The 26,826-nt window shown below is 38.9% G+C and overlaps 1 protein-coding gene across 1 annotated transcript in view; it reads left to right on the top strand.

Annotated features, from left to right (window-relative positions):
- The window catches only part of cfap74 (cilia and flagella associated protein 74), a 59,141-nt gene that overhangs the window by 9,415 nt on the left and 22,900 nt on the right, over nucleotides 1–26,826 (top strand). Inside the window, exons 7-22 of the mRNA XM_084087034.1 lie at nucleotides 1,887–1,997; nucleotides 2,126–2,228; nucleotides 2,804–2,961; nucleotides 3,049–3,226; nucleotides 5,669–5,869; nucleotides 6,467–6,625; nucleotides 7,165–7,283; nucleotides 9,180–9,246; nucleotides 10,696–10,785; nucleotides 10,870–11,028; nucleotides 11,773–11,875; nucleotides 12,330–12,427; nucleotides 13,340–13,462; nucleotides 13,573–13,694; nucleotides 14,922–15,050; nucleotides 25,826–25,913. Of these exons, the coding sequence (XP_083943160.1) occupies nucleotides 1,887–1,997; nucleotides 2,126–2,228; nucleotides 2,804–2,961; nucleotides 3,049–3,226; nucleotides 5,669–5,869; nucleotides 6,467–6,625; nucleotides 7,165–7,283; nucleotides 9,180–9,246; nucleotides 10,696–10,785; nucleotides 10,870–11,028; nucleotides 11,773–11,875; nucleotides 12,330–12,427; nucleotides 13,340–13,462; nucleotides 13,573–13,694; nucleotides 14,922–15,050; nucleotides 25,826–25,913 (2,008 nt within the window). The remainder of the gene's footprint in view (nucleotides 1–1,886; nucleotides 1,998–2,125; nucleotides 2,229–2,803; nucleotides 2,962–3,048; nucleotides 3,227–5,668; nucleotides 5,870–6,466; nucleotides 6,626–7,164; nucleotides 7,284–9,179; nucleotides 9,247–10,695; nucleotides 10,786–10,869; nucleotides 11,029–11,772; nucleotides 11,876–12,329; nucleotides 12,428–13,339; nucleotides 13,463–13,572; nucleotides 13,695–14,921; nucleotides 15,051–25,825; nucleotides 25,914–26,826) is intronic.

Below are 26,826 nucleotides of genomic sequence, written 5' to 3'. Positions count from 1 at the left end.
GCACAACGCTTTTATCACATCCACCCCAGTTTGCAGTTAAATGCAAGACATAACCTGAGCCATTTAAAGGGGCAGTGAGCGCTTTCTGAGAAATGCTGTTGAAAATGGAAATCAACATCCAAACACACAACTTGGTGAATATTTGTTAGGGTGTGTTCACTCTTGGCGTGTTTGGTTGGATTAAAACAAGCTCTGGGACGATTGCTCTGTTAGTGCGGTTCATTTGAATAAGTGTGAACGCTGCCATCTGAACCCTGGTGCCACCAAACAAACAGGCCGAGACGCTGAAAAGACTCGATCCGCTTCCGAATGAACTCTGGTGCGGTTCGACTGATATATGAACGCGACATGGACCACAATCAGGACGTGATGTCACAAGATGCGACCCTGAAAAGGACAGTTATTTTTTCTCATCATAGTCGTGATGTTGCTCATCACAGTTCAGGACAGGCATCAGAACCGCGTCTCCTCGCAGCAGATCTGTGTGTGTGTGTGTGTGTGTGTGTGTGTGTGTGTGTGTGTGTGTGTGTGTGTGTGTGTGTGTGTGTGTGTGTGTGTGTGTGTGTGTGTGTGTGACGGAGGGATTCCTGTCGCTGTTTTGACTCCTTTACACATTTTATTAGCTCTACACGATTTCTCAGTTGGTCAAAATCCCATCATATGTAGACTATGCACACACAGCGTGGACGTTCGGGAAGTTCTGTCTTGAAATATACAGAATAAAAGCAATCAGGTTGTGAACATATTCCTTCCCTATGCCTTTAGGTTCAGTGCTAAAAATGCCAGTGTGAACACTAAGCAGACCAAGACTAAACGTTTCTTCTTCTTTTTTTGCCCGGAGTAAACGAACCAAACAAATCGAACTACAAGTGTGAACGTACCCTTAGATGTCTGTTCTGTGTGTGTGCTGAAAACAAATTTTTTTTGCACATAGTCCTGGCTATGTAAATATTAGGGAAAAAAAATGGATTGGTATGATCCATAGAGCACCAGAATACTCTTGTAGCCAATCAGCAATAGGGGGCGGGGCGTATCCGATCGAGATGTTGGAGGAGAGAGAGTGAGCAAGAGGGACATCTGCAGAAAGACTGATGGCTGAGATATTATCAAAGAGTAAATGGTCACATGAATATAACTGGATAAAGAAGGGTTATGATTAGTGTTAGGAGACACGTTAATATTGGAACAGCTTTCCAGCGCTGGAGAGACTTTAGAGAGCAGGAAGGCCTGAAGGTCTTGCTCTGTTTCTGCTCGATACATGAGTAACTTTGGTATTTGCTATGTTTCATTGAAGCAAGATATGCTTTTGTTGAATCACAGCTGATTCATCCATATTTGCACTAGCTGTTAGTGGATGCTTGTGTTCAGAGTTTGTCTTTCTATTGGGGTCGGAGCGATGAAAAGAGGGGGGTGTTTGTGTGGGTGTCGATTTCAACTATCAACATAGTTTCTCAGTAATCGCATGTACCTTTAACAGTCTAAATCAAATCACAATTAGACTTATTGCTGAATTGTCACATGATGGATGGTAAAATAAAAAAATCACATATATTTTCAAAGGAGGCAACGCAACACATTTGAACATATTTTAAATTTAGTTGAATCTTGAATCTATTTTTCCTTGCCAAAAGAACAATTTTAAGTAAAAATTGGCTCATCGACTTAAAAATTATTTAAAAAAACAAAGTAAAGAGTCTTTAACCTATATCCAGCAGAGAGAATGGCCTCTGTTTTTCTAGTCAATTTGTAGAAAAGCCTAGAAACCCTATAGTACCGCCACAGACCCCGGCATCATGGCGGCGAGTTGTAAGTGGGCAAGCACCACTTGAAAATGTTTGTTTAAATTTTTCCGACAACAGTGTTATTCGTATAATCTCCTGTGACAGTGAACGTGACAAGGTTTTACAAGAGCAGGCAGAAGTCCTCAGGAAACAACAGGAACAGGCTCTTGCTGGCCGTCTCAAAGCATCTGTCTACCTCAAGCAGACTCTACAGAGGTGAGACATGTACATGCACATACTGTATAACTTGTATAAAGTCAATTCTCTGCTTTCATATTAGTGGCCATAAAGTGTGTTTAAAAGAAGATAGTATAAAACGTATTCTAAGTGCTCTTGTGTTGTAGGATGAAACAGAAAGAGGCTGAGGCTAAAGAGAGGAGGAAGGAGCTCATGAAGAAGAGGCAGACCGCAGTGATGACGCTTAAAGCCAGTTTCGCTGCCAGTCAGGTACAGTCAGTCAGTCGTAAGGGTTATGAGCTGAGTTGGGAGTTGTGACGTGTCTGTGAAAGGAGAACTAGAATTGTGCTGTATTAATAAATCGTAATATGTGTGTAATGCTTCATGAGGGCTAGTCAGCCTCAGCTCAAACAACATGGAGCCACCTCTTTGTAGGCTCACCATCCGCAAGGAGTGGTTTCTCTTTGTTTCTCAAAGTCAGCGGTTTATATATTTAAACATCTGTCTTTTGTTATATTCGGATATGATTCACAGACTGACTGACTTTGACCAAAGTGTTTGTCTTTTATGTACACCAGTTTTGCGAAATATTCCTTTTTCGAATTGCCTGAAAAACCTCCTCATGCGAGCGTAAAAACGTTTTTGTGATACATGGGAGTTTTTTGTGAAATTGACGTGTTTCCATTGGGCGTATTTTCAATTCTTAATTTCAATTTGCACAATTTGAAGGGTAATGGAAACGCAGCTTATGATATGTGTATCCGCAGCAGCACTGGACAAGTATTGCTGGGCGAGTGTTTGCGTCTGCATAAGCCATTGATAGATCTTCTCTCCATGTACTTTAGGAAACGATGTGTGCTAGAAAACTACAACAGAAAGCCTATGAACAGAAACAGAGAGAGCAAAAGCAACACATGAAAGAGTCACTGGAGGCCAAAGGATTGAACAGCATTGAACACATCCACCGACTGAGAGCGCAGGAGCGCTTCAGGAAGAAAAATGCGTGAGAATTTCCCATAAACATTTGATGTGAGTCTTTAAAAGGTTTGAGGACAGCTATTTTTCATATCTTTTATCTTTTTCATTGAAGGGAATTTGAAGATAAACGGAGAGTGGGGCAAATGGAGATTGTGGCTAAATTGGTCTCGGAAAGGAACGTGAAGGAGAGGCGTAGAAAATCTCCCGTACTGACTCTGAGCCATGAGAAAAAACGTGATGAGAAACTCTTGCAGAACATTCTGCCTCCATCTGCACATACAAGGAGAGAGGTACCAGTGATAGTGAGCGTGACACTCACCATATATGTTTATCAGTAAAACAAAAAGAATGAAATGATTGTATGTTCTGTGCTCCACAAAGAGAAAGTAAAGTAAGCCTATGAATGATGCAAGTTTGTCTGCAGAAGTAGAGATCACATTGCATAATGCCATTATAAACCAACATATGTCTAAACCATCGCCCAAGAATAGACTAGTCATCAATTAGATAACAAAGAAATGAAATGAGTAAAGAAATGAATCCAAACACCTTGTAATCACTGTTGACTTTGCTTACATGATGGAATATCATACATCTCGCAGGTTATTTTGGCAAAAACGACATGTAACCAAATTCAAGGTTATTTTGTCTAGAAGTGTGTTACTCATAGCCGGACTATATCGGGTCTATAGTTAACCTAGACGGTGAAATGACAGCTATTGCTTGCTGGGATGTGTCTGCAGTATATTAAAATAATCTTATCATGAGGCATCACTATTTGAATTAAATTCAATTCCGTTTATTTGTACAGTGCTTTTTACAACACAATTTCAAAGCATGTTGAACATCGTTCAAAAGAGTGTTTCAGTGATACAATGCCATTTGTCTCTAATGAACAGGGAATCTAGTATGAAATCAAGATATTTCCTTTATTGTCTCTGAGCCCCATTGAGCAGCCTCTGGGAACTGTGTGGTGAGGTGTTGGAGATGAAACCTTGAAAGGAACCAGACTTGTCTGAGGCCACAAGATAAATATCATGTAACAATAATAATGCATTATTGGGGTGGTAAATACAGCTTGTGATTATAATGATTGCAATAAAAGGATGATATTAGAGCTGGTTAAGTCTCTAGTTTCCTCAGGATGAGCATCTCTAGGTAGAAAAAGGAAAATAAAGGTAGAAGGACTAGCTGCTGTTTGTATTAAAGGGGTGGTATAATGCCCTTTTCACAAGATGTAAAATAAATCTCTGATGTCCCCAGAGTGTGTGTGTGTGTGTGTGAAGTTTTAGCTCAAAATACCCCACAGATATTTTTAAATAGCATGTTAAAATTGTCACTTTTTGAGGGCGAGTAAAAACGCACCGTTTTGTGTCTGTTTCTTTAAATGCAAATGAGCTGCTGCTCCCGGCACAGGGGGCGGAGCTACAACAGCTTGTGTCTTGAAAATTTCAAAAACCTTTAGCCTTTATGTTCAAACCGGAGTCAGACAAAGATGGAGAGACTTAAGAAGAAGTGACAACATGTAGAAGCAACAGGACATTTCTGAATGGCTAGTTGATGAATTTATGTAGCTTATGTGTACTTATCTTCTAGTCACTGATTAGCATATTCTGTCATGATAATCTATAAATCGCGTTTCCGGGGGCGGGGTTTATGTAAATGTTAGGGTTGGTGATGTCACTAACCTGAGAGGACTGTTGTGTAGTCTCTACCAGCCGTTTGTTGTAGTCAAAAAGCAATTTCTTTAAAAGTAAATATCTCCTTTTGCTTTGAACTTTGAGAGTTGTAACTTTGCAGATGTTGTTTATGCTCAAACAGCAACATTACACACTAACTAAAGTTAGAAAAGTGAAATCATAATCAGCCACCCCTTTAAGCCGGGTTCACACTGTACAATTTTGTCCATGATTTGGCCGTCTGAGAGAAAAGTTAAGAATCCTAAAAGACTCCTCTGATTCTAGGCTAAAATCTGTAGTCTTAATCACATTAGAGACATTACTATACAGCCGATTAATGACCATTGCGATAAAATTTGACCTCAGAATAAATGATTGATTTCATCTGAAATGAGGATATTGATGATGTAAGACATGAGTCTTCTTGATGTCATTTTCTGCTGAAAAAATCTGGTGGTTCCTGGCAGAAATTCTGCAGCCGTTTGCAAAACACCCTTATTTTGTACAGTCTTTCTGAGAACAGGAATCAAGCTCTGTCTGTCCTGAACATTGTATGCGTTTTTAACACTTGACGATTTTCCAAGTGAGCAAGGAACAAAAGAATTGGTCAAATCTTTCGCCATTATGAAGAAGCAACATCCCACTCACTCATTTAATGCTTTGTCATCAACTCTTCAGTTAATTCTACAGTATTTATCCTACAGTTATCCCATAGTGCCTTTGGAAATACGCTTTAGCTCTGGTTTCCATGTTATGCTCATCAGCCAAGCATAGTAACTGAACAGAAGTTATCGTCAGTTCCTCTGTGACGTCCTATTTTGTGTACATCATGACAGTGTCCACATGCAGCTGGTTAAATAAAGTTCCACAACTCTACAATATTTGAAGTTTTGAAGCCATCCTCAACGAACACTAGTTCTGTGTGCATAACATCATGGGATCAGCCAGTCATAGAGTCATATTGTATATAACTATATGTACTCCTGATCCCAAATCAAAGATGTTGATGGAAGCAACACTAACAACCACTTTTTCCACTTGTGTGTAATTCAGGAAAAGCATGTAATGTCCAGTCCCAGAGCACCTCGCGTCAGGTCCTTCAGTGACAGCAACAGTGATGTCAGTTCCTCTTCAGACTCTGCAGAGCTGAAGATGGGAGAGTGTGTAGAAATGGAGGATGAAGATAGAAGAGAGATGAGCCTGGCCCAGCCTGAGTTCACCGGCCTTTGGGAACACAAACACAAAGATGATATGGTAACAATTTCAATAAAATACACATGCATGTGACGCTTCACACAGAGCACGTTATTGCATTCCTTTACGCTGCTTCCCATTGTTTTTCTATGCTAGATGAACGTGTTTGACCATCATGCTTGAGTCTTTTGCATGATTAAAAACGGGCCACTAAAGTTAAAAGTTCAACTTTTAAAAAACACGTTTACATTTTTTCATTCCCCTGACCTGCATCTCGTGTTCTTAACATGTTCTGTGTGAATGGCCCCTCATTTTCTTTGTAACTTATTTACTTATTGGATATTTAAGATCATCTATCCCAATATTCAGAGATTTGATCTATAAGCTGTTTTGTCGAAACATCGTGACCAGTACTGTGGAGATCATTGAGACCATCGGCACCAATAGTCTCAATGCTTTTGGGAAACACAGTCTATATCATCACACAATGGACATACTCTTATGTCTATGATTATGCAACTGGCCCCTAGTATTACTACCTTATTTTTTAATTTACTCTTTCCTTAATGCTGCTTTTTATACACTATAATAGAATAAATGTCATTCTTTCATTTACAGCTACAAAATCATTGTTTTTTATCATATCTGTCCTCTTAGGCCACACCAGATGAAAACATTCATCTTGAAACATCTTACACCAACATGAAGACTGACACGAACAAGGGTTTGCTTTCAAAGGAAGCAAAAAAGACCATAAAGGGTAGAGAATCGAAAGGACCACCATTCATCAGCAAACCAGAGATTATTCTGTTTAAGGTACCGAATGCAGACTGTTTCATCATAATAGCTGTGTTCAAAACTTAGTGAGCTGCCTACCTAGACATCATTCTTGGGAATTAAAGGTCCGCTCTCAATGAACAGAATGTGTCAAATTATAGGAACCGAAGTCGAATGCCTAGTAAAATAATTCTTCGCATATTCTTCATCTTCACTAATAATACAATACCATAATGCATTGCAATGAGGGCAACAAAGAATTTCCATTCAAGGTGGATGACAATGCTGAGGGAAATATTTATCATATTATATATTAAATATGCAGTTTGCGTTTGCTCTCAATTCAGTCACTTGAAGTATGGAGCCACTAAAGGGATGTGGTGGTGGAAAAAATATATTTCTTAACTTTTGGCGTTTGAGCTCACTTAACTTTTAGACACAGCCATCATCTGAGACCTCAAAACCGTGCCTCTAAAGCACTAAACTTAATACATTATTATATTACATCGAATATATTTAAATCAGAAGAACTGTCTGTAAAAATGAATAAATTGCATGTTTCTGAACTGTATTTGCAGGATTGCGATGTTGGGAAGGTCTATAAGAAGAAAGTCACACTCACGAATGTCACATACGTGACTAATTACTGCAAGCTGTTGGGAGTGTCACAGAATCTTAAAGATCATGTGTCAGTCAGGTAAGCTGCTCTTTTAGCACATCACATGAACATCTTACGTTTGACGGTTTACTTATCAGTCTCATTTTGATAGAAGGGATGCTCTTTTAAAGCCAGAGCAGTTTGGCACGTGGTACTGGCATCTTTTGCTGACTCTCTCTGTTTGTCTTGAGAAGAAAATTCTGTCATCATTTCCAAACCTGTGTGCACTGTAAAAAGTGTTCAGCTTTCTTACTTAGAATTTTAAAGTAAAATTTAGTAAACTCGTTGCCTTAAAATTAAGTAAATAAACTTAATGTTTAGGTGAAAAAATTAAGTTATGTGAACTTGACAATTCCACATTACTTAATTTTTTCGATTAATCACAAAATTTATTTAGTTAATAATTTAACTAAACGGGTTTTCTCAATTTTTTAAGTAAAGTCAACTGATCACTTTTTACGTGAAACAGAAAAATTTATCGGATCCAAAGTTTTTTGGACTTCAAAATAATTTATTGAAAGAAAATGAGTGAGTAAATGATGAGACAATTTTCATTTTTGACCAAATTATTCCCGAGTATGACTGTGGGAGTGTGTTTTCTTTTGCCTTAGATTTGAGCCACATTGACACAAATATGGGTAAAATATATCACAAAGTCAAATTTAAATATAAGCACCCTCAAATGAAAGCAAAAGCATCAGTTGATACTGTAATAATATCATATTGGCGAAACAGATTTTGGCAAATGCTCCAGTGTGTATTTGTGTTTGTGCTCTGGAGATGTCAAAGGTTTCTATTTACAATGTGTTTTTGCAGTGAGAAATGTAGCCAATCACAGACAAGTCTGTTGATCTTTTGAACGCAATGGCCAATCAAAGGTGTTTAATTTAGTCAAATTCAACTAAATTTGACTCGCGAATCCTCTCATTAACAAACAGAGACACGATGCAAGTAAGAGATTCATTATGCAGTGTGTGTTGACAACTTTATTGATTTTAATGCAAAGTTGTGAGATCGTGAACTGAGATGAGTGACACATTTATAGTGATTGTAAAGGGTGCGCTCGCTTTCGAGGCGATATAGCTATTATCCTTTTAATAAATGTGTTGTTTTTAAGAGGATCGATGGGCAATTACACACTGAAAGTTTCAGAAGTGACATCTACACATAAATGCAGGATTTTAAAATTGAAATTGCTTGAAATTGCCATTGAGATATATAACATGCACATGGGACAAAAATATAACATATCAAAATAGATACTCACAATGTAAATGCAGACTAATAGATTAATAGAAAAATATTCTTACCGATACATTTTTGATATTCCATTTCAATTATTTGTAAAAGTAATGTCTCACTGTACATTGCTGTTGCTTACACATTACATCTGCTCTTTACTAGAGAATCTGCACTAATTTCAGATAATCAGTGATTTGATTCTTAATTGTCCATCTGTGTGAAGTTTTAATAAACTTATCCTTCTGACTCATAAAATTAAAATGTACGACTCTGCAAATCCATTAAAACTAACTGTGAACAACTAATGAATTGTGATTGTTATCGCAACATGCATGCTTGTTATGATGCATAAATCTCAATTTTAACAATGAAAAGTAATAAAGATAATGATGCATGTTGCAACAACAATAACGTGCATAGTTCTGATCTTAACATAATTATAATGTGTCATATGCAACATGCACAAACTAGGAATATATTAAACTTTATTAGTCTTTAATGATAAAAGCAAGAAATCTTTAGAAGAAGACAAGGGGAAAACAACACATTACATACAGACAGAGGACTGAACAGAGAGTATACATGCAAGAGATTTCAATGAGACACACCTGTACATTTTAAGTTCATTTTGAAATGAGTCACTATCAAGGTGTTTGCTTTTATTTACTAAGTGTGTGTTGTCTCTTCTTGCAGTTTCGAGCCGCCAGGACCCATGTCTGCAGGCATGGCTTGTGAACTGGAGGCTATATTTAGACCTTTGGTAAAGTTTCTCCCCACTCCACATCTGGTGTTTGTCACGGGAATAATATATCTTTGCTTCACTCTCTAGGTCCCATGAGATGCTTTGCCAGACACAATTAGATGGAATTCTGTTTTAACATTCTGTTTTTATTATATCACTGCATGTGGGTGGAGATGAATCATAGAGAACAGTGAAATTACTCACAGTAACAGGGGATGGATTACGTGAGCTGAGTAGTTGCTTTGTCACAGTCTAGTTACATTTTATTTCTAAGGCAAGGCTTATTTATCACATTTCATACACAATGATAATTCAAAGTGCTTTACATAGAAAAGGAGTTAAATAACCATAAACGAAAATATCATGCGTAAGAAATAAAAATAATCATCGTATTTAACTAAAGGCTAAAATACTGTTCCTCACGACCTAAATCCCTAAATTCAGGAAAAGTGTCTAGCACTTTTCACTATAAACATCTTTTCAGAAAATCATACTATTATATCTATAGTGCCTGATTAGCCACTTCATGAATCCCGCTCATGTGTCACTGCTAATTTGCATAAAGTTAAACTTTATTGAGTGGCATGGAAACCCTAGTGAAAAATAAATATACTAAAATGTATTTGAAATATATTTACTTTATGCTAAGTATACTACAAATACATTTACATATTTATGTACTTAATATAAGTACCCTGCAATTGTACTTTTAGTGTACTAAACTGATATACTTAAACTGGAACAACTAATTTTGCACTTAATGTACTTTAGTTTTCCAGAAATAATAATAAATAAATAAAGATATACTGAAGTATATTTGATTGTGCTAAAGTGGAACTATTGCAAGTATACTTTAGATACACTTTAAATATTTTGCATTTAAAGACTGATATTAAACAGAGATCATACTATCCTTAATAATAGTGATATTAAAACACATTTTATGCTTAATATTAAGAAATTTGCATTGTGCAATAAAGAATTACTCCAAATAATGTTTAATTATAATATACCAGTAAGTCTCAAGTGATATGTTAGTAAATATGTTAATGGATTTATAGTATACTTAGTATGAAATAAACATATTTTAAATACATTTTGGTATAGGTTTTTTCACTAGGGAACGCCCACAATGCATAGCCTTCAGTCACCAGAAATCACCAACTCTCACTGACAATTATTGGCTTTCATATTAAGACTTTCTTATGATAGAAATTAAGTGCAGAAATTGTCATAAATGAGATCTGAGCAAGACAAGTGATAGTGCAAACTTAAGAACCAAACACACTTTTCTTTTAATACCAGTTGACTTCCTTTACAGGACAAATTTTTACATTTTGTAAACCAAGAAATGAAGTAGATGATCATCATCTCCTGTTCTACAATGCCCCCCCCTCCCTTACTCTAAATATTATGAAATTGATCAGGGAAAGCCCCACATTAATAAATGTTCCATATCTGTTGTAGCTCGACGTGGATTTGGATGGTGTGATTCACTTTCAGTCGGCTACTGGCCCTTTTTCTGTGGCTATCCAGTGCTCCAAGAAAAAGTGTGAGGTAGGAGTTTTTGCATGGTAAATTACTCTCTTTTTTTTTAGGTTTTGGTGAGTTGTTAATCCCATTATTTCCTTTTTTTCCCAGATGGTTGTTGATCACTGTCTTGTGGACTTTGGCACTCATGTGGTCGGACAGACGGTTTCACGAGTAATCACCATGACCAACAGAGGGGCTCTCTGCACTCGTTACACGCTGACCCCCGTCTCCACCGGTCCCCTTCAGCAAACCTTCACGAGCTCACTGGTGAATCACACTGACACGACTGACTGACTCCTCCAGTAGTGCCTGTTGGGTCATAAGTGAACTGAGTGAGGGAGATAGTCCTGTGATTTGGTATCCAGTTATTCTGGTTATGTTAGAGTGGATCTGACAAAAATATGTTCAGGTAGGCTTGCCAACTTTGTACCCACAAAATATGCAACAGAAAGTGGAATAATGTGGCAGTGCACTTTCATTGTGATTTCTGCTTAAATCTAATGGATCCCATGATGCGTGATGTGAGTTTTTTTTTTTAAGTACCCCTATAGTCAATAATTGTATCCCTTAACTCATCTTTGATCACCAAAATTAAATATTTAAAAGTTTTTTCCTTGAAAAAAAACGTCATGCCTTAAAATAAACTTGAGTGTAACTCGACACCCTTGCCTCATTTAGTATGCGCGGTTCTATGAATATGCAAATGAGCCCCGCCTCCACTCACTCACTCAGCTCAGAGATCCACTGGTTGACGATCACACGTTGATCTGATTGGTTACAAGGTAGTTTGTGACGTCAGAAACACCAGCGATTTCAAAGCGTGTGTTTGAGACTGTCTTTGGTTCACTGCAGTTTTAAGGAGAAAATACTCAGCAATGGTGTCGACTTATGAATTTACACATGGTTTGTCTTAAAGCATATTAAAAACACCACATAGACACATAAACAACATTAAAAGCTGGATTTTTACCACAGGGGGACTTTAATATTTTGGTCAATCTTTCTGCCCAGGATTCTGGTAAAAGCGGTAGTTTAGAGATGGCCAGTCTGAACGCAGAGAACACAGCAGAAATCCCATCAGGCATAGAGAAGATTCACATTGACCTCGGACCAGGTAACACAATGCTTTTCTCCTGTGGCACAGTGCTTTTTCAATAATACATTTGAAATTTGTAATATTAGTTGCAAGCATGTAAAAACAATGACTTAAGTGTTGACTATTTCATTTCAAATAGGACCTGGGTTTTTACTATGCTCTTTGAACAATGACTTAATCCCTTCTGCATCCGGCATCCAAAACATAACATAATTACACCCCCTTTTAAGACACCGTTTTGACAGAGAAGTCGATAGAAATGGCGAATATAAAACATACTTATATTTTATTACATTTGAAAAGCACTGATAGAAATAGTTTAGTCTAATGAAAAATAAAGATATACCACTTTTTCAGGCTTCTTAGCTTTGACAATTGACCGTGACAAATGTATGTGACATGTACGTATGTGTACGTAACATACACGTATACACTTTGTACTTCTTTTTTAATAGTAAATTCTGTTTAATAGTGTCTCCTGTCAGCAGTCACAGTCCTGATGAGGTTTTGACAGCTGATCCAGGATCAGTGGATAGTAAAGTGGAGCCTACTGAGATTAGCATCGAGGAGGTATGAACACACTGACCTGTTTACACACATTTAAGAAAGCAAATCAAGAAAGGCATGAATCGAGTCTGGTTCTCAAAGTTTGCATTTTTTTTTATTATGCAGACACATTTATTATTTATCCAACATTTATTAACTCAATGAAGAATATCTAAAGGAATCTATCTAAGGATAGATGAAACAGCTTTGCTAGTGTAGCAATCTCTGTCTGTTTAGTTTTGATTGTGTTTTGGTTTTGTTTTAACTGTTCCCTGTCCCGATTAGACTGAGTTCTGTTTGCTACTTAGTTTCCTTAGTTACTGATTATGTTTACCTGTTGTTCATTTAATTCTCTTGTTATCTCTGTATATTTAAGTCAGAATATTTGTATAATACTTACACATGGTTTGTCTTAAAGGAGCTGTATGTAAGAAATGTATTTCAATTAATCATAAAATGGCCCTGATATGTCACTAGACATTAAGAAATCATTTTCATTTCAAATACTTATATCACTGATAACAGTAGTCCGGCCAGGATACTGTCATTTAAAAAGTGAAGTTGCAGCCCTCAACTGATGTTGATGTTGTCATGTTGTGTTTTGGCCTGATGCTCCACCCTCCACCTATCTACCAATCACAAAGTCCGTAGTGTTTCAGCATCCGGGTTGCCAGCTCTGCTCTAGTTACCACAGCTACGTAGCAGTCTACGTTCGTGCTGGATCCTCCAGCCTATCTGGCAACCTCGAGTCAGGGGGGAGGGGGAGGGGATACACCGCTCTGAAAGTGATTGCAGTACCAGTTTTGGCCACAATCTTACATACGGCTCCTTTAAAGCATATTAAAAACACCACATAGACACAAATAACATTAAAAGCTGGATTTTCACCACAGGGACTTTAAATGGCAGTGTAACATACAGGTGTTCTCTTTACAGCCGTATGAAGGTGATGTTGGCCCATTTATGAGTGTCAGAATACCCATCATCTTCACACCAACTATTCCAGGAGAGGCAAAACTGGATTTCCAAATCCTATTTTCTCAACCTGGTTGTGAACCGGTAGAGTTTTCACATAATTATAATTTTTTTTTATATATTTACATACTTTATATTTGCTTTAACAACTCAAAATATGAACTTGATTTTCTCCTTGTTTTCTGAATGCATAGATTGTGGTTTCAGTTTGTGGGGTGGCCGAGAGCGCTCCTGTGTGGGTGACCAAGCCAAATATTGACCTGAAAATCTGCATGTATGATCGTCTTTATCAGGACAGCATCGAAGTTCAAAGCAGGTGAATTGAACCAGTTCGATTTTTATCAAGACAAAATCCACATTTGCCATTGAATTCTATTGCTGGTGGACTTCTAAAGAAGCACGGAGTCACAGAGCAGCTGTATTCTGTAGAGATCCCCAACCTGACCGACAGATAAAACCTTGACTTAAGAAGACCTGTTGTGCTGGCTATCCGTGGGATGACATGAATTTGTAGGACATAATGCCTGCAAAGTAGGGGTGTAACAATATATCGTGTCACAATATATATCAATACAAAAATTCAACAATATGTATTGTGGATAGTTAACCCAAAATAAAAATTACTGTGTGATTAAAAAAATTTTTTTTTTAAATTAAACTGCTATATATAATGTTGAATATAATGTATAATAATTCAGTGGGGGAATATTTGTGGCTCCTGATAATGCCAAATGTCTGATGTTACCAGTAAAAAGTGGCCGACATTATTTTAAATATATCTAGTCAGAGTGCAATCATATTTGTCTAAAATAATTCTGTATTTTCAGCTTCAGAATCATGAATATTGTTATTCTGGTGTCTCTGTTGTCCTCTGCATTGGGTTTCCAGCACCAAGTTCAAGCCTATTCATTTACACACACAATATTATACCAAATGTATCATTTTAATCAAATGTACATTTTAATCAACCTTTTATCATATGTCTTGGAGTATCGCAATAATATCGTATCGTGAGTTTAGTATCGTGATATGTATCGAATCATGCCTTGCCTTGCCTTGTTTTTTCTTTTTTCGGGCCCTTTATTTCACACTCTGCATAGTCTGATTAAAGAATTCCCAGGATGATCTTCCATTATATCTGCTGTTCTGGAAGCTTCTTGCTGCTGGCAACATTGGGGAAAATGGGTCATCTATTCTAGATCCATATGGATAGTGGGGTACTGCATATTTCACAGACCAGCTGATGTGGATCTGAATGAGTGGCACACACAGATCTCGTTTGCTTCTCATTTTTTATATTTTTTCTGGTTGTGCTTTAACGCTTTGTGTTGCTGAGAATGTTTGGTTGGGATTACACACACACACATACATGGAGATTACATTGTACAATGCAGTGTAATTGTGTTTGACTTTAAATTGAGATTGAGTCCTCTTTCAGATATGAATATATTGGTTCTTTCTGTTTAACCAATGTCTTCTCTTTTAGTCTGTTTTCCTGACTTTTGAGAATATGAATATTTGGTGGTGTTTTTTCTTTTTTCAGGGCCAGCTCAGCTCTCAGATTGACATTCAAGGTGTGTAAAGAGATGAGGAACCACATGTCTATCCTACCTAAAACAGGATTCATCCAGGCCAAATCCAGCTTCAGTGCTCAGCTGAAATTTCTGCCCAGGTAGACCTTGATAACAACACTTAATTAGATGAATAATACTAGACTTAAAGTCTCCCTGTTGTAAATCACCTTTGATCACCAAAATTACATATTTAAACGTTTTTTCCTTAAAATATCTTGAATGTAACTCGACACCCTTGCCTAATTTAGTATGCGCGGTTCTATGAATATGCAAATGAGCCCCGCCTCCACTCACTCACTTACTCAGAGATCCACTGGTTGACGATCACACGTTGATCTGATTGGTTACAAGGTAGTTTGTGACGTCAGAAACACCAGCGATTTCAAAGCGTGTTTTTGAGACTGTCTTTGTTTCACTGCAGTTTTAAGGAGAAAATACTCAGCAATGGTGTCGACTTATGAATTTAAACATGGTTTGACTTAAAGCACGTTAAAAACACCACATAGACACATAAACAACATTAAAAGCTGGATTTTCACCACAGGGGGACTTTAAATCCTTGCTTGATGGGGTTACTTTCATACTGTTGTTTTCTGTTTTTTAAACAAAGTTGGGAATTTACTTAGATTAAAAAGGGTCTATTATGTTTGTTTCAAATCTGAATGAGTGGATGCACCCCATCTCCTGTTTTTACCCGTATGTTTGGGGGAAGCAAATTCCACTCGCCAATTTTCATTTGCCTTTTCTCAAAGTATCAGGTGATTGGGGCTCCCAAGTTTGACCTCTAGTGTCAGTCATTGACACCCCGTCGAATCAAGAGGTGCTCACTGTCGTCCAGTGAGTCACATGACATCCAGCTCCACCTCTCTGGACGTTTAATGGTGGAGGGATAGAGTAGGGTAGGGTTGGATGGGTAGGGTTAGGGTGTAGTTGAGTATTCTAGCTCCACCCATCTTAGTCATCTTACTACTGTACATCCACTTCTACAATGCTCGCACACCTTAAATACAGTTGTGGTCAGAATTAATGGCACCCCTGGTAAATATGATCAAAAATGGCTGTAAAAAATAAAACCTGCACTGTTTATCCTTTTAATCTTTCATTCAAATAATTAGCAAAAATCAAACCTTTCATTGAAGTAAAAGAGTTGAAAGTGGGGGGAAATCACATTATGAAATAAATGTTTTCTCTAAAACACGTTGGCCACAAATATTGGCACCCTTTTATTAAACACTTTTTGCAATCTCCTTTTGCCAAGATAACAGCTCTGAGTTTTCTCCTATAATGCCTGATGAGTTTGGAGAACACCTGACCAGAGATCAGAGACCATTCCTCCATACAGAATCTCTCCAGATCCTTCAGATTCCCAGATCCATGTTGGCTCTTCTTCTCTTCAGTTCAGCCACTCCTCCTCTATAGGGTTCAGTTTAGGGGACTGGGACAGTCATGGCAGAATTTTGAGTTTGTTTTGGATCGTTGTCCTGATGGAAGATCCAACCACGGCCCATTATAAGATTTCTAGCAGAAGGCGTCAGGTTTTGATTTTTTATCCGTTGATATTTGATAGAATCCACAATGCCATGTATCTGAACAAGATGTCCAGGACCTCCAGCAGAAAAATAGGCCCACAACATTAAAGATACGGTATATTAAATTGTACACATGGGGTACTTTTTATCCCTGTGTGCACCAAACCCATCTAGTGTGTTTGCTGCCAAAAAGCTCTTTTTTTAGTTTCATCTGACCACAGAACCCTGTGCCGTCTGAAGATCCAGTCGTGTCTGACCACTGAATATGCTGGAGTTTGTTTTTGGAGGAGCGAGGAGGATTTTTATTGAAACCCTCCCAAACAACATGTGGGGATGTAGGGGTTGTTTGATTTTTTTTTAATAGGCTTTCTGACCCCAAGATTTAACTAATCTCTGCAATTCTCCATCTGTGATCCTTGGAGAGTCTTTGGCCACTCAAACTTTCCTCCTCACTGTCCATTAAGACAATATACACACACGTCCTCTTCCAGGCAGATTCATAACATTTCCTGATGATTAGAACTTCTTAATTTTTGCCCTGATGGTCAAAATGGGGATTTTCAATGCTTTAGCCATTTTCTTACAACACTTTCTATTTTGTGATGCTCAACAATCTTTTGCTGCACATCAGAACTATATTCTTTGGTTTTATTCATTGTGATGGATGATTAAGGGAATTTGGCCTTTGTGTTTCCTCATATTTAAAGTCATAGCTAAACAATTTCATGTTCCTAGTCACCCTGGTGTGCTAAATAAAGGTAAATATTAATGGGTAAAATATCTTCAGAGATATTTTACTCGTAAAAAATTCTAAGGGTGCCAATAATTCTGGCCAATGTATTTTGGAGAAAAACATTTATTTCATAATGTGACTAGATCTTTGATTAGATTAATCAATTTGATTAGATTAGATCGTTAGATTTTTGCAAATTGTTTGAATGAAAGATCAAAAGGATAAACAATGCAGATTTATATTTACAGCCATTTCTGATCATATTTACCAGGGGTGCCAATAATTCTGACCACCACTGTATATTTAGATTGTCGGTAAGAAAATTAAACCTCATTACCTATTTGACATGAACCATTCCCATCCTTGAAAAATGTAACTTGTATCATAAGAGCATCTCGCAACATAAAACCCTCGAACCATCAATAAAATCTCCCGAGAGAAGCATGTGGACATTCAGGAGGAGCTGAATTTGAATGAGGATGCTGAGATATTTTTAAACCTGAACTGTAACGCGCTGTGCTGCAGTGCTGTTGGATCCTGAGAGCGAGGCTGAGACGTGTGTGTGTGTGTGTGTGTGTGTGTGTGTGTGTGTGTGTGTGTGTGTGTGTGTGTGTGTGTGTGTGCGGTGCCCTTCTCCTCGCCCACATTTTTCATCTGACAGAGCCGAATATTGATAGCTAAGCTGATTTGAGGTCAGATGAAGCCGCATTACATGATAAAAGTTAAAGGAACATTTTGTGGGCCTGACGTGCTGCAGTGGATGAAGTGAAACTGCTTTAATCTGCTTATAGTGCTTAAAATGCAGATTAAAACTGCATTAATAGCATCCGCACCATTTCACTCATCTCTCTCTCTCTCACTCCTGCGATCCAAACCCACAGATCTGTCTTGACTCCTGCTTATGTAATGCTCTTCACATGGCTCATTCTCACTGGAGCCTTTTGTGGGCCGTTTTTTTGGGGATATTATTGCACGGCTGTCTGGAATACTTGATTGTGATTGATTGGCTGTATCCTGTGGTCAAATAAATAAGGGATAACATGCTAATTAAAACAGAGTGTTTGGGATCTTTGATCTCTCTGAAGAGGTTTAGTTTTTGTTAATGTCTGGATGACTGTATACACCATCTCTGTCATTCTACATTATTTCATGAGACTGCAATTACATCCATCCATCCATTATCAAAGGTTTTATGCTCAGTATATATTAAAATTAATAATGTCCATGGGCACATTAAGTGTAACTTAATATAACTTAAAATTATCAATGAATTTACCTCAAAATGTGTAATTCTCATTCTTAATGGTTGTAAAATAATGTTCTTGACAGGTTTCCTGAGATTCACTCCCATATTTTTTTATAGCATTGTCATAGATTATTTTGACCAAATCTCTGAAAATATGTTTGTGCTCACATGCTGCAGAAATAGCTTGCTGAGCGCTCTACTCATGCCTGTCATCTACAGTGTGTAAACACTGTGATAGATTAATCACTAGGCTGTGTTTATGTACACTTGTGTTTGTGGAGGAGTGTACAACAACATTTCTGTGTGGATGCTTAATCCTTGTGATTTTGCTCAAATTATGTGTAAAAAGCAAACAAACAATTCATTGACAGATGTCATTTGTCCATTTCCGTCCTTTGAGATGCGAATGGTAAATCCTCTTTATTGTTGTGGTAATGCTTCACACACAAACATAGGTTTGATATAAGAGCTTTATGACATTTCAGTGTTTAACAGAGCCACAGTTTTTACTGGCTATATAAATAAAAAATAGTAATAAAAATAAATAAATAAATAAATAAATAAATAAATAAATAAATATATACAGTGAGGAAAATAAGTATTTGAACACCCTGCTATTTTGCAAGTTCTCCCACTTGGAAATCATGGAGGGGTCTGAAATTGTCATCGTAGGTGCATGTCCACTGTGAGAGACATAATCTAAAAAAAAAATCCAGAAATCACAATATATGATTTTTTAACTATTTATTTGTATGATACAGCTGCAAATAAGTATTTGAACACCTGTCTATCAGCTAGAATTCTGACCCTCAAAGACCTGTTAGTCTGCCTTTAAAATGTCCACCTCCACTCCATTTATTATCCTAAATTAGATGCACCTGTTTGAGGTCGTTAGCTGCATAAAGACACATGTCCACCCCATACAATCAGTAAGAATCCAACTACTAACATGGCCAAGACCAAAGAGCTGTCCAAAGACACTAGAGACAAAATTGTACACCTCCACAAGGCTGGAAAGGGCTACGGGGAAATTGCCAAGCAGCTTGGTGAAAAAAGGTCCACTGTTGGAGCAATCATTAGAAAATGGAAGAAGCTAAACATGACTGTCAATCTCCCTCAGACTGGGGCTCCATGCAAGATCTCACCTCGTGGGGTCTCAATGATCCTAAGAAAGGTGAGAAATCAGCCCAGAACTACACGGGAGGAGCTGGTCAATGACCTGAAAAGAGCTGGGACCACCATTTCCAAGGTTACTGTCAGTAATACACTAAGACGTCATGGTTTGAAATCATGCATGGCACGGAAGGTTCCCCTGCTTAAACCAGCACATGTCAAGGCCCGTCTTAAGTTTGCCAATGACCATTTGGATGATCCAGAGGAGTCATGGGAGAAAGTCATGTGGTCAGATGAGACCAAAATATAACTTTTTGGTCATAATTCCACTAAATGTGTTTGGAGGAAGAAGAATGATGATGAGTACCATCCCAAGAACACCATCCCTACTGTGAAGCATGGGGGTGGTAGCATCATGCTTTGGGGGTGTTTTTCTGCACATGGGACAGGGCGACTGCACTGTATTAAGGAGAGGATGACCAGGGCCATGTATTGCGAGATTTTGGGGAACAACCTCCTTCCCTCAGTTAGAGCATTGAAGATGGGTCGAGGCTGGGTCTTCCAACATGACAATGACCCGAAGCACACAGCCAGGATAACCAAGGAGTGGCTCTGTAAGAAGCATATCAAGGTTCTGGCGTGGCCTAGCCAGTCTCCAGACCTAAACCCAATAGAGAATCTTTGGAGGGAGCTCAAACTCTGTGTTTCTCAGTGACAGCCCAGAAACCTGACTGATCTAGAGAAGATCTGTGTGGAGGAGTGGGCCAAAATCCCTCCTGCAGTGTGTGCAAACCTGGTGAAAAACTACAGGAAACGTTTGACCTCTGTAATTGCAAACAAAGGCTACTGTACCAAATATTAACATTGATTTTCTCAGGTGTTCAAATACTTATTTGCAGCTGTATCATACAAATAAATAGTTAAAAAATCATACATTGTGATTTCTGGATTTTTTTTTTTAGATTATGTCTCTCACAGTGGACATGCACCTACGATGACAATTTCAGACCCCTCCATGATTTCTAAGTGGGAGAACTTGCAAAATAGCAGGGTGTTCAAATACTTATTTTCCTCACTGTATATATATTATATATACAGGTTTAGGTCTGGAGACTGGCTAGGCCACGCCAGAACCTTGATATGCTTCTTACAGAGCCACTCCTTGGTTATCCTGGCTGTGTGCTTCGGGGCATTGTCATGTTGGAAGACCCAGCCTCGACCCATCTTCAATGCTCTAACTGAGGGAAGGAGGTTGTTCCCCAAAATCTCGCAATACATGGCCCCGGTCATCCTCTCCTTAATACAGTGCAGTCGCCCTGTCCCATGTGCAGAAAAACACCCCCAAAGCATGATGCTACCACCCCCATGCTTCACAGTAGGGATGGTGTTCTTGGGATGGTACTCATCATTCTTCTTCCTCCAAACACGTTTAGTGGAATTATGACCAAAAAGTTCTATTTTGGTCTCATCTCACCACATGACTTTCTCCCATGACTCCTCTGGATCATCCAAATGGTCATTGGCAAACTTAAGACGGGCCTTGACATGTGCTGGTTTAAGCACGGGAACCTTCCGTGCCATGCATGATTTCAAACCATGACGTCTTAGTGTATTACCAACAGTAACCTTGGAAACGGTGGTCCCAGCTCTTTTCAGGTCATTGACCAGCTCCTCCCGTGTAGTTCTGGGCTGATTTCTCACCTTTCTTAGGATCATTGAGACCCCACGAGGTGAGATCTTGCATGGAGCCCCAGTCCGAGGGAGATTGACAGTCATGTTTAGCTTCTTCCATTTTCTAATGATTGCTCCAACAGTGGACCTTTTTTCACCAAGCTGCTTGGCAGTTTCCCCGTAGCCCTTTCCAGCCTTGTGGAGGTGTACAATTTTGTCTCTAGTGTCTTTGGACAGCTCTTTGGTCTTGGCCATGTTAGTAGTTGGATTCTTACTGATTGTATGGGGTGGACAGGTGTCTTTATGCAGCTAACGACCTCAAACAGGTGCATCTAATTTAGGATAATAAATGGAGTGGAGGTGGACATTTTAAAGGCAGACTAACAGGTCTTTGAGGGTCAGAATTCTAGCTGATAGACAGGTGTTCAAATACTTATTTGCAGCTGTATCATACAAATAAATAGTTAAAAAAATCATACATTGTGATTTCTGGATTATTTTTTTTTAGACTATGTCTCTCACAGTGGACATGCACCTATGATGACAATTTCAGACCCCTCCATGATTTCCAAGTGGGAGAACTTGCAAAATAGCAGGGTGTTCAAATACTTATTTTCCTCACTGTATATTTATATATATATATATATATATATATATATATATATATATATATACACACATATATACAGTACTGTGCAAAAGTCTTAGGCATGTTAATACATTGGGGGGGGGGGGGGGGGGTATTAACATGCCTAAGACTTTTGCACAGTACTGTCGACCCCTCGACGACCCCTCGGGCGGCCACAGCGGTGAAGACCCCTCGGGCGGCCACGGCGCAGGAACTGGAACAGACACCAACGGCTCAGGCACTGGAACTGGCACCACCGGCTCAGGCACTGGAACTGGCACCACCGGCTCAGGCACTGGAACTGGCACCACCGGCTCAGGCACTGGAACTGGAACTGGCACCACCGACTCAGGCACTGGAACTGGCACCACCGGAACTGGCACTGGAACTGGCACCACCGGAACTGGCACTGGAACTGGCACCACCGGCTCAGGCACTGGAACTGGCACCGGAACTGGCACCACCGGCTCAGGCACTGGAACTGGCACCACCGGCTCAGGCACTGGAACTGGCACCACCGGCTCTGGCACTGGAACTGGGACCACCGGCTCTGGCACTGGAACTGGCACCACCGGCTCAGGCACTGGAACTGGCACCACCGGCTCAGGCACTGGAACTGGCACCACCGGCTCAGGCACTGGAACTGGCACCACCGGCTCAGGAACAGACACCACCGGCCCAGGAACAGACACCACCGGCCCAAGTGTGTGCGTAGCCCACACACACCACATGGCTGTGGCCATAATGGCCAGTGTCGCGGTCACTGAGGGCTCAGGCGGCGCATCCATGGATTGAACAGTCTCTGGCTGGGCGGACGTGACGTGAACAGTCTCTGGCTGGGTGGATGTGACGTGAACAGTCTCTGGCTGGGCGGACGCGACGTGAACAGTCTCTGGATCGACAGACGTGACCTTCCTCCTCCTTCTCCGCCTACGATGGCAAGACGGTAGCATCGAGCCCACCGCCTTAGGGGAAGTTCCACTCACCAGCTCAGGTGTGTCGGTCATCTTCTCAGGAGACCCAGACGTGACTGCTGTATCCCACTGACTCCGATGCTCAAGGTATCTGGTAAAACCCCAAAAGTCCAAGACTTCCAGACCCTTCATTTCCCACCCCGGCAATGGGTCATCAAGACAGGTATTAAAAATTTATTTTAATGCTGCCTCATTGTATCCCATTCCTCTCGAGAGCGTCCAAAATGACTGAGCTATGCAACCCACCGGCAGGCCCTGCTGACGAAAGCTCATCAAATTTTGGACACGCCCCATCCTCTCTTTCCCCGTGGTAGGAGGGAGGATACGGAACCCCATCATGCTGGATCTCTTAGGTGACGGAGTCCTTCTGTCACGAATCACACACAAAAGAGAGAGATCCAAGTGCAGTTAATTTATTGGGGTAATCCGTACTCACAATCAGTTCAGGCAAATGGTCAAAATCCAATAAATCAATCCAAGAACATAAAACACGAACAAGAACAGGCAGCAAACAGGAACAGAAGTGTGAGGACATAAAACAAGGACTCCGTGACAAACACTGAAACTGACAGGGTATATATACACAAGTGCTAGACGAGGTGACGAGAAACAGCTGAACACAATGAACACTCAGTGACAGACAGGATCATGGGAAATGTAGTAACAGAGTGTAGGACACCGTGCGGGAAGAGGACCTCTAGTGGACACCCAGGGAACACAAACCAGACACTGTGACACATATATACTGATGGAACGCCAGTTTCTTTCTGCTTTTTCCCCTCCGTTTCTGGAACGGTACTGGAGTCGTAGTGTAAAGGTTCGCTAAGAAGTATTTCTTACTCAAGGAAGGCAGTATTTGACCTTGGTCAAGCCTATCCAATCAGAGCAGAAAAGTGGCCTTGGACGGCAACATGTTCAGTGCATTATGGGTGTTGAAGTTTTTCTACCTATATTTGGCAAAAGGACTTTCTTCAGTATAGCACCGATTTTTTTTCCACCTTTCTACCACATACTTTAGGCAGCCAAGTTTTATTTAAAGCCTGAAAGTCAATCATGTCTATCATTCAGCATATAGCTTTTTGTGTAATGGTATAAATACTTGTAATTTACTTGGTGGGAAAGGTTTTTTATTTGATGTGTAATAATGATCAACCCAATTTTCTACATAAATGTGCCTATTATTTTATTATTTAGTGCAGATTAATCTATTTCCTATATGAAATTACTGCTTTGTTCATCTAATTGAAATTTGCAATGTTTAATTTGTGCAAATTCACCTGTGGATGGAGGTGCAAGCTTCAGGATCAGTGAAGACAGTGAAGTCCTGTGGCTGATCTTGGCAATGACAAGAACACAGAGTAATGAGGTCCACAGCGCTGCCAGTGTTGCAGAGTGCAAAGTGCGCTTTAGTGACATTTACCAGTGCAATGTGGTCTATTCTTTATACGCACAAGGGATAATGGTGAAATCAGTGCTGAACAACAGTCCTTGGGTGTCAGAAAATAAGATGAAGGATTGTTAATGAGGAAGATGTCATGTTATTGTTTTAAATTGATGTTCCTGGTAATGTTGAATCAGAATAAGTTCCTCTTGCAGCATCTGTTCTCTTCTCTGATGATGTGGGCGGGGCAACCTGTCACTCACATGAGATCAGCCAATAGCAAACCACAACAATCAAGCCCCGCCCACATGTGTCCTTGTTCCAGAAGCGTTTCACTCAGATATACGGCACAATAGAGAAGAAAAGACTAGTGCAGCTTCCGTTTCATGCCGACTTTAATATGTAATTACATTAACAATCAAGTACCTTTGTACTTTTAAAATTGAAAAGTAGGACCTTTACCTGAGTTATATATTATTTTGGCATCTGTGCTTTTACTCAAGCACTTGATTTGAGGACTTCGTCAACCACTGTGTGTAGAAGTGTGTTTTAGTTTGGCTTAAGTCAGCTAAAAATAGCTTTTTAGAGCAGAGGATGTGTCAGGATGTGTTCACAAGCAGGATCCAATCAGATTCCCGTCAGTGTGTTTGTTCCGTCGACAGATGGCCCGTGTGGCGTCCCACAAAGCTGTTCCACAATACTGTGCCAAAACTGTTCAAGAGCCCCGCTCCCACTGATTCCATTAACTCGGAAGGAGCCATTCCTGAAACTCTGCTGGAATCAGATTAAACAATCTTAATTGCATAGATCAGAACATTTACACTGGGAAAGAAATGGCAGTATTCTGCCCTTAAATATGAATCCATCTGATTTCATTATAACCACATCACATTAATCTCATATATAAATGAATAAATGTCATTATGCAATTAAGAATACAGTATTTATTTACTTTAAAGCGTCACTTTTATCAGGTGTTGGTTTAGTCCATTGAAAGCATGTTAAATCACCATGGTAAACAGTATTCTCTTACTATTGCGATTGCAATCCTTGTCATAAGGCACTGCCACAGATTATTTTCCTTTTTCCTAAATTGATCACTCAGATCATCAGGATCAAGTCAGTTAGAAATACCACTCTTATTATTAAGGGTTATTTTTATTACTGTTTTAATACATTTTAAATCAATGTTAATGTTAAAGCGCTTTTTTCACAACATTTTGTTTGTCAGATTTTTTTTTAGTATTAAGCAGTTTTATTAAAAGGTTTCTTCCGATGAGGCTTTTTTTCTGCATAAGGACGGGTGTATCACTCTGAAATATCAAAATAAATGTTAATGTAAAATCAAATATATACTCATAGAAGAGTTGTATTCAGGTCACTGTGAGTGTGAAATGCACTTTAATGTAAATACATTTTAAATAAATCAATAGATAAGAAAAAAAATGTTTTGCTCGCCCGTAATGCATCAGTGTATGTGCACTTAGAAAAGGATTCTGTTTAATAAATAGACTACTAAATATTTGAAGTCTTGAAAAGATCATGACATTATATATTTAATATTGATTAAAGACTTTGTTTTTTGCATGTCTTTATAGAGCGAGCTTGTATGCGGATGCCAAACGCTTCTTCAATAAGGACACAGGAGTTCTGGAGGTTCCTCTGACTGTACAGGTCCCAGATCAGGTAGAAAGTCTCTTTCTCAAAGCAAGGTTTCAGATCCACCCTTTTCTTTGTCCAGTGGCTCATTTTCAGTCTACATTCTTTATGCTTGTATTCCCATGGAAGCTGAATGCACATGTAATAACTCTCACTCTTCAAAAGGCTATTTTTCGTGTGCAAAAGTTGTATATATACTGTATATATATATATATATATATATATAGAGAGAGAGAGAGAGAGAGAGAGAGAGAGAGAGAGAGAGAGATAAACCCGATTTTGTATATATGGATTTTGTTTACACTTTAATCCTCACTATTAACCAGTTGCTTATTATCATGCATATTACTATGATATTGGCTGTTTATTACAACTTATAAAGCACATATTAATGTCTTATTCTGCATGACCATATTCTACAACCCTTAAACCTAAACTTAACAACTACATTAGTACTTATTAATATGCATTAATTAGGAATTTATTGAGGCAAAAGTCGTAGTTAATAGTTAGTTAATGAGATTCAGGCCCTAGTGTGATCAGATTGTCACATTTATGATAAAAATATAAGTTGCATAAATGCATAAATCACTGCCATAATGCAAAGGTGGGTGCTAGTGTTGATAAAAAAGAAAAGTCTCAGTTAATGAAACCTATACTCTGGATTTTGAACACATCAGCTGGTCATTTAACATTTTTCATTGTTTTAATTTTCTTTCTTTTACGAACCCGTCAGTAAAGGATGTTAATAGGAAATAGAAGTGAAAAGGGGAGATGGTGTTTTAAAGGGGAATCAAGTGAAGTAATCCCCCCAGTTATCGGATATTGTAGATTATCTAGGGCTAGGCTATATAAAGAGCACAGTGTCTGTCGTCTTTTTTACATTGTGAGAGCAGATTAAAACCAAAAAGGCATGAACTCACAATGCTGTGCTTAAACG

Source organism: Abramis brama (assembly GCF_963993115.1).
Source record: "Abramis brama genome assembly, chromosome: 16".
In the NCBI taxonomy this organism is placed as follows: Eukaryota; Metazoa; Chordata; class Actinopteri; order Cypriniformes; family Leuciscidae; genus Abramis; species Abramis brama.
The sequence above is the reverse complement of the archived record's forward strand: the minus strand, read 5'-3'. Positions and strand labels throughout refer to the sequence as shown.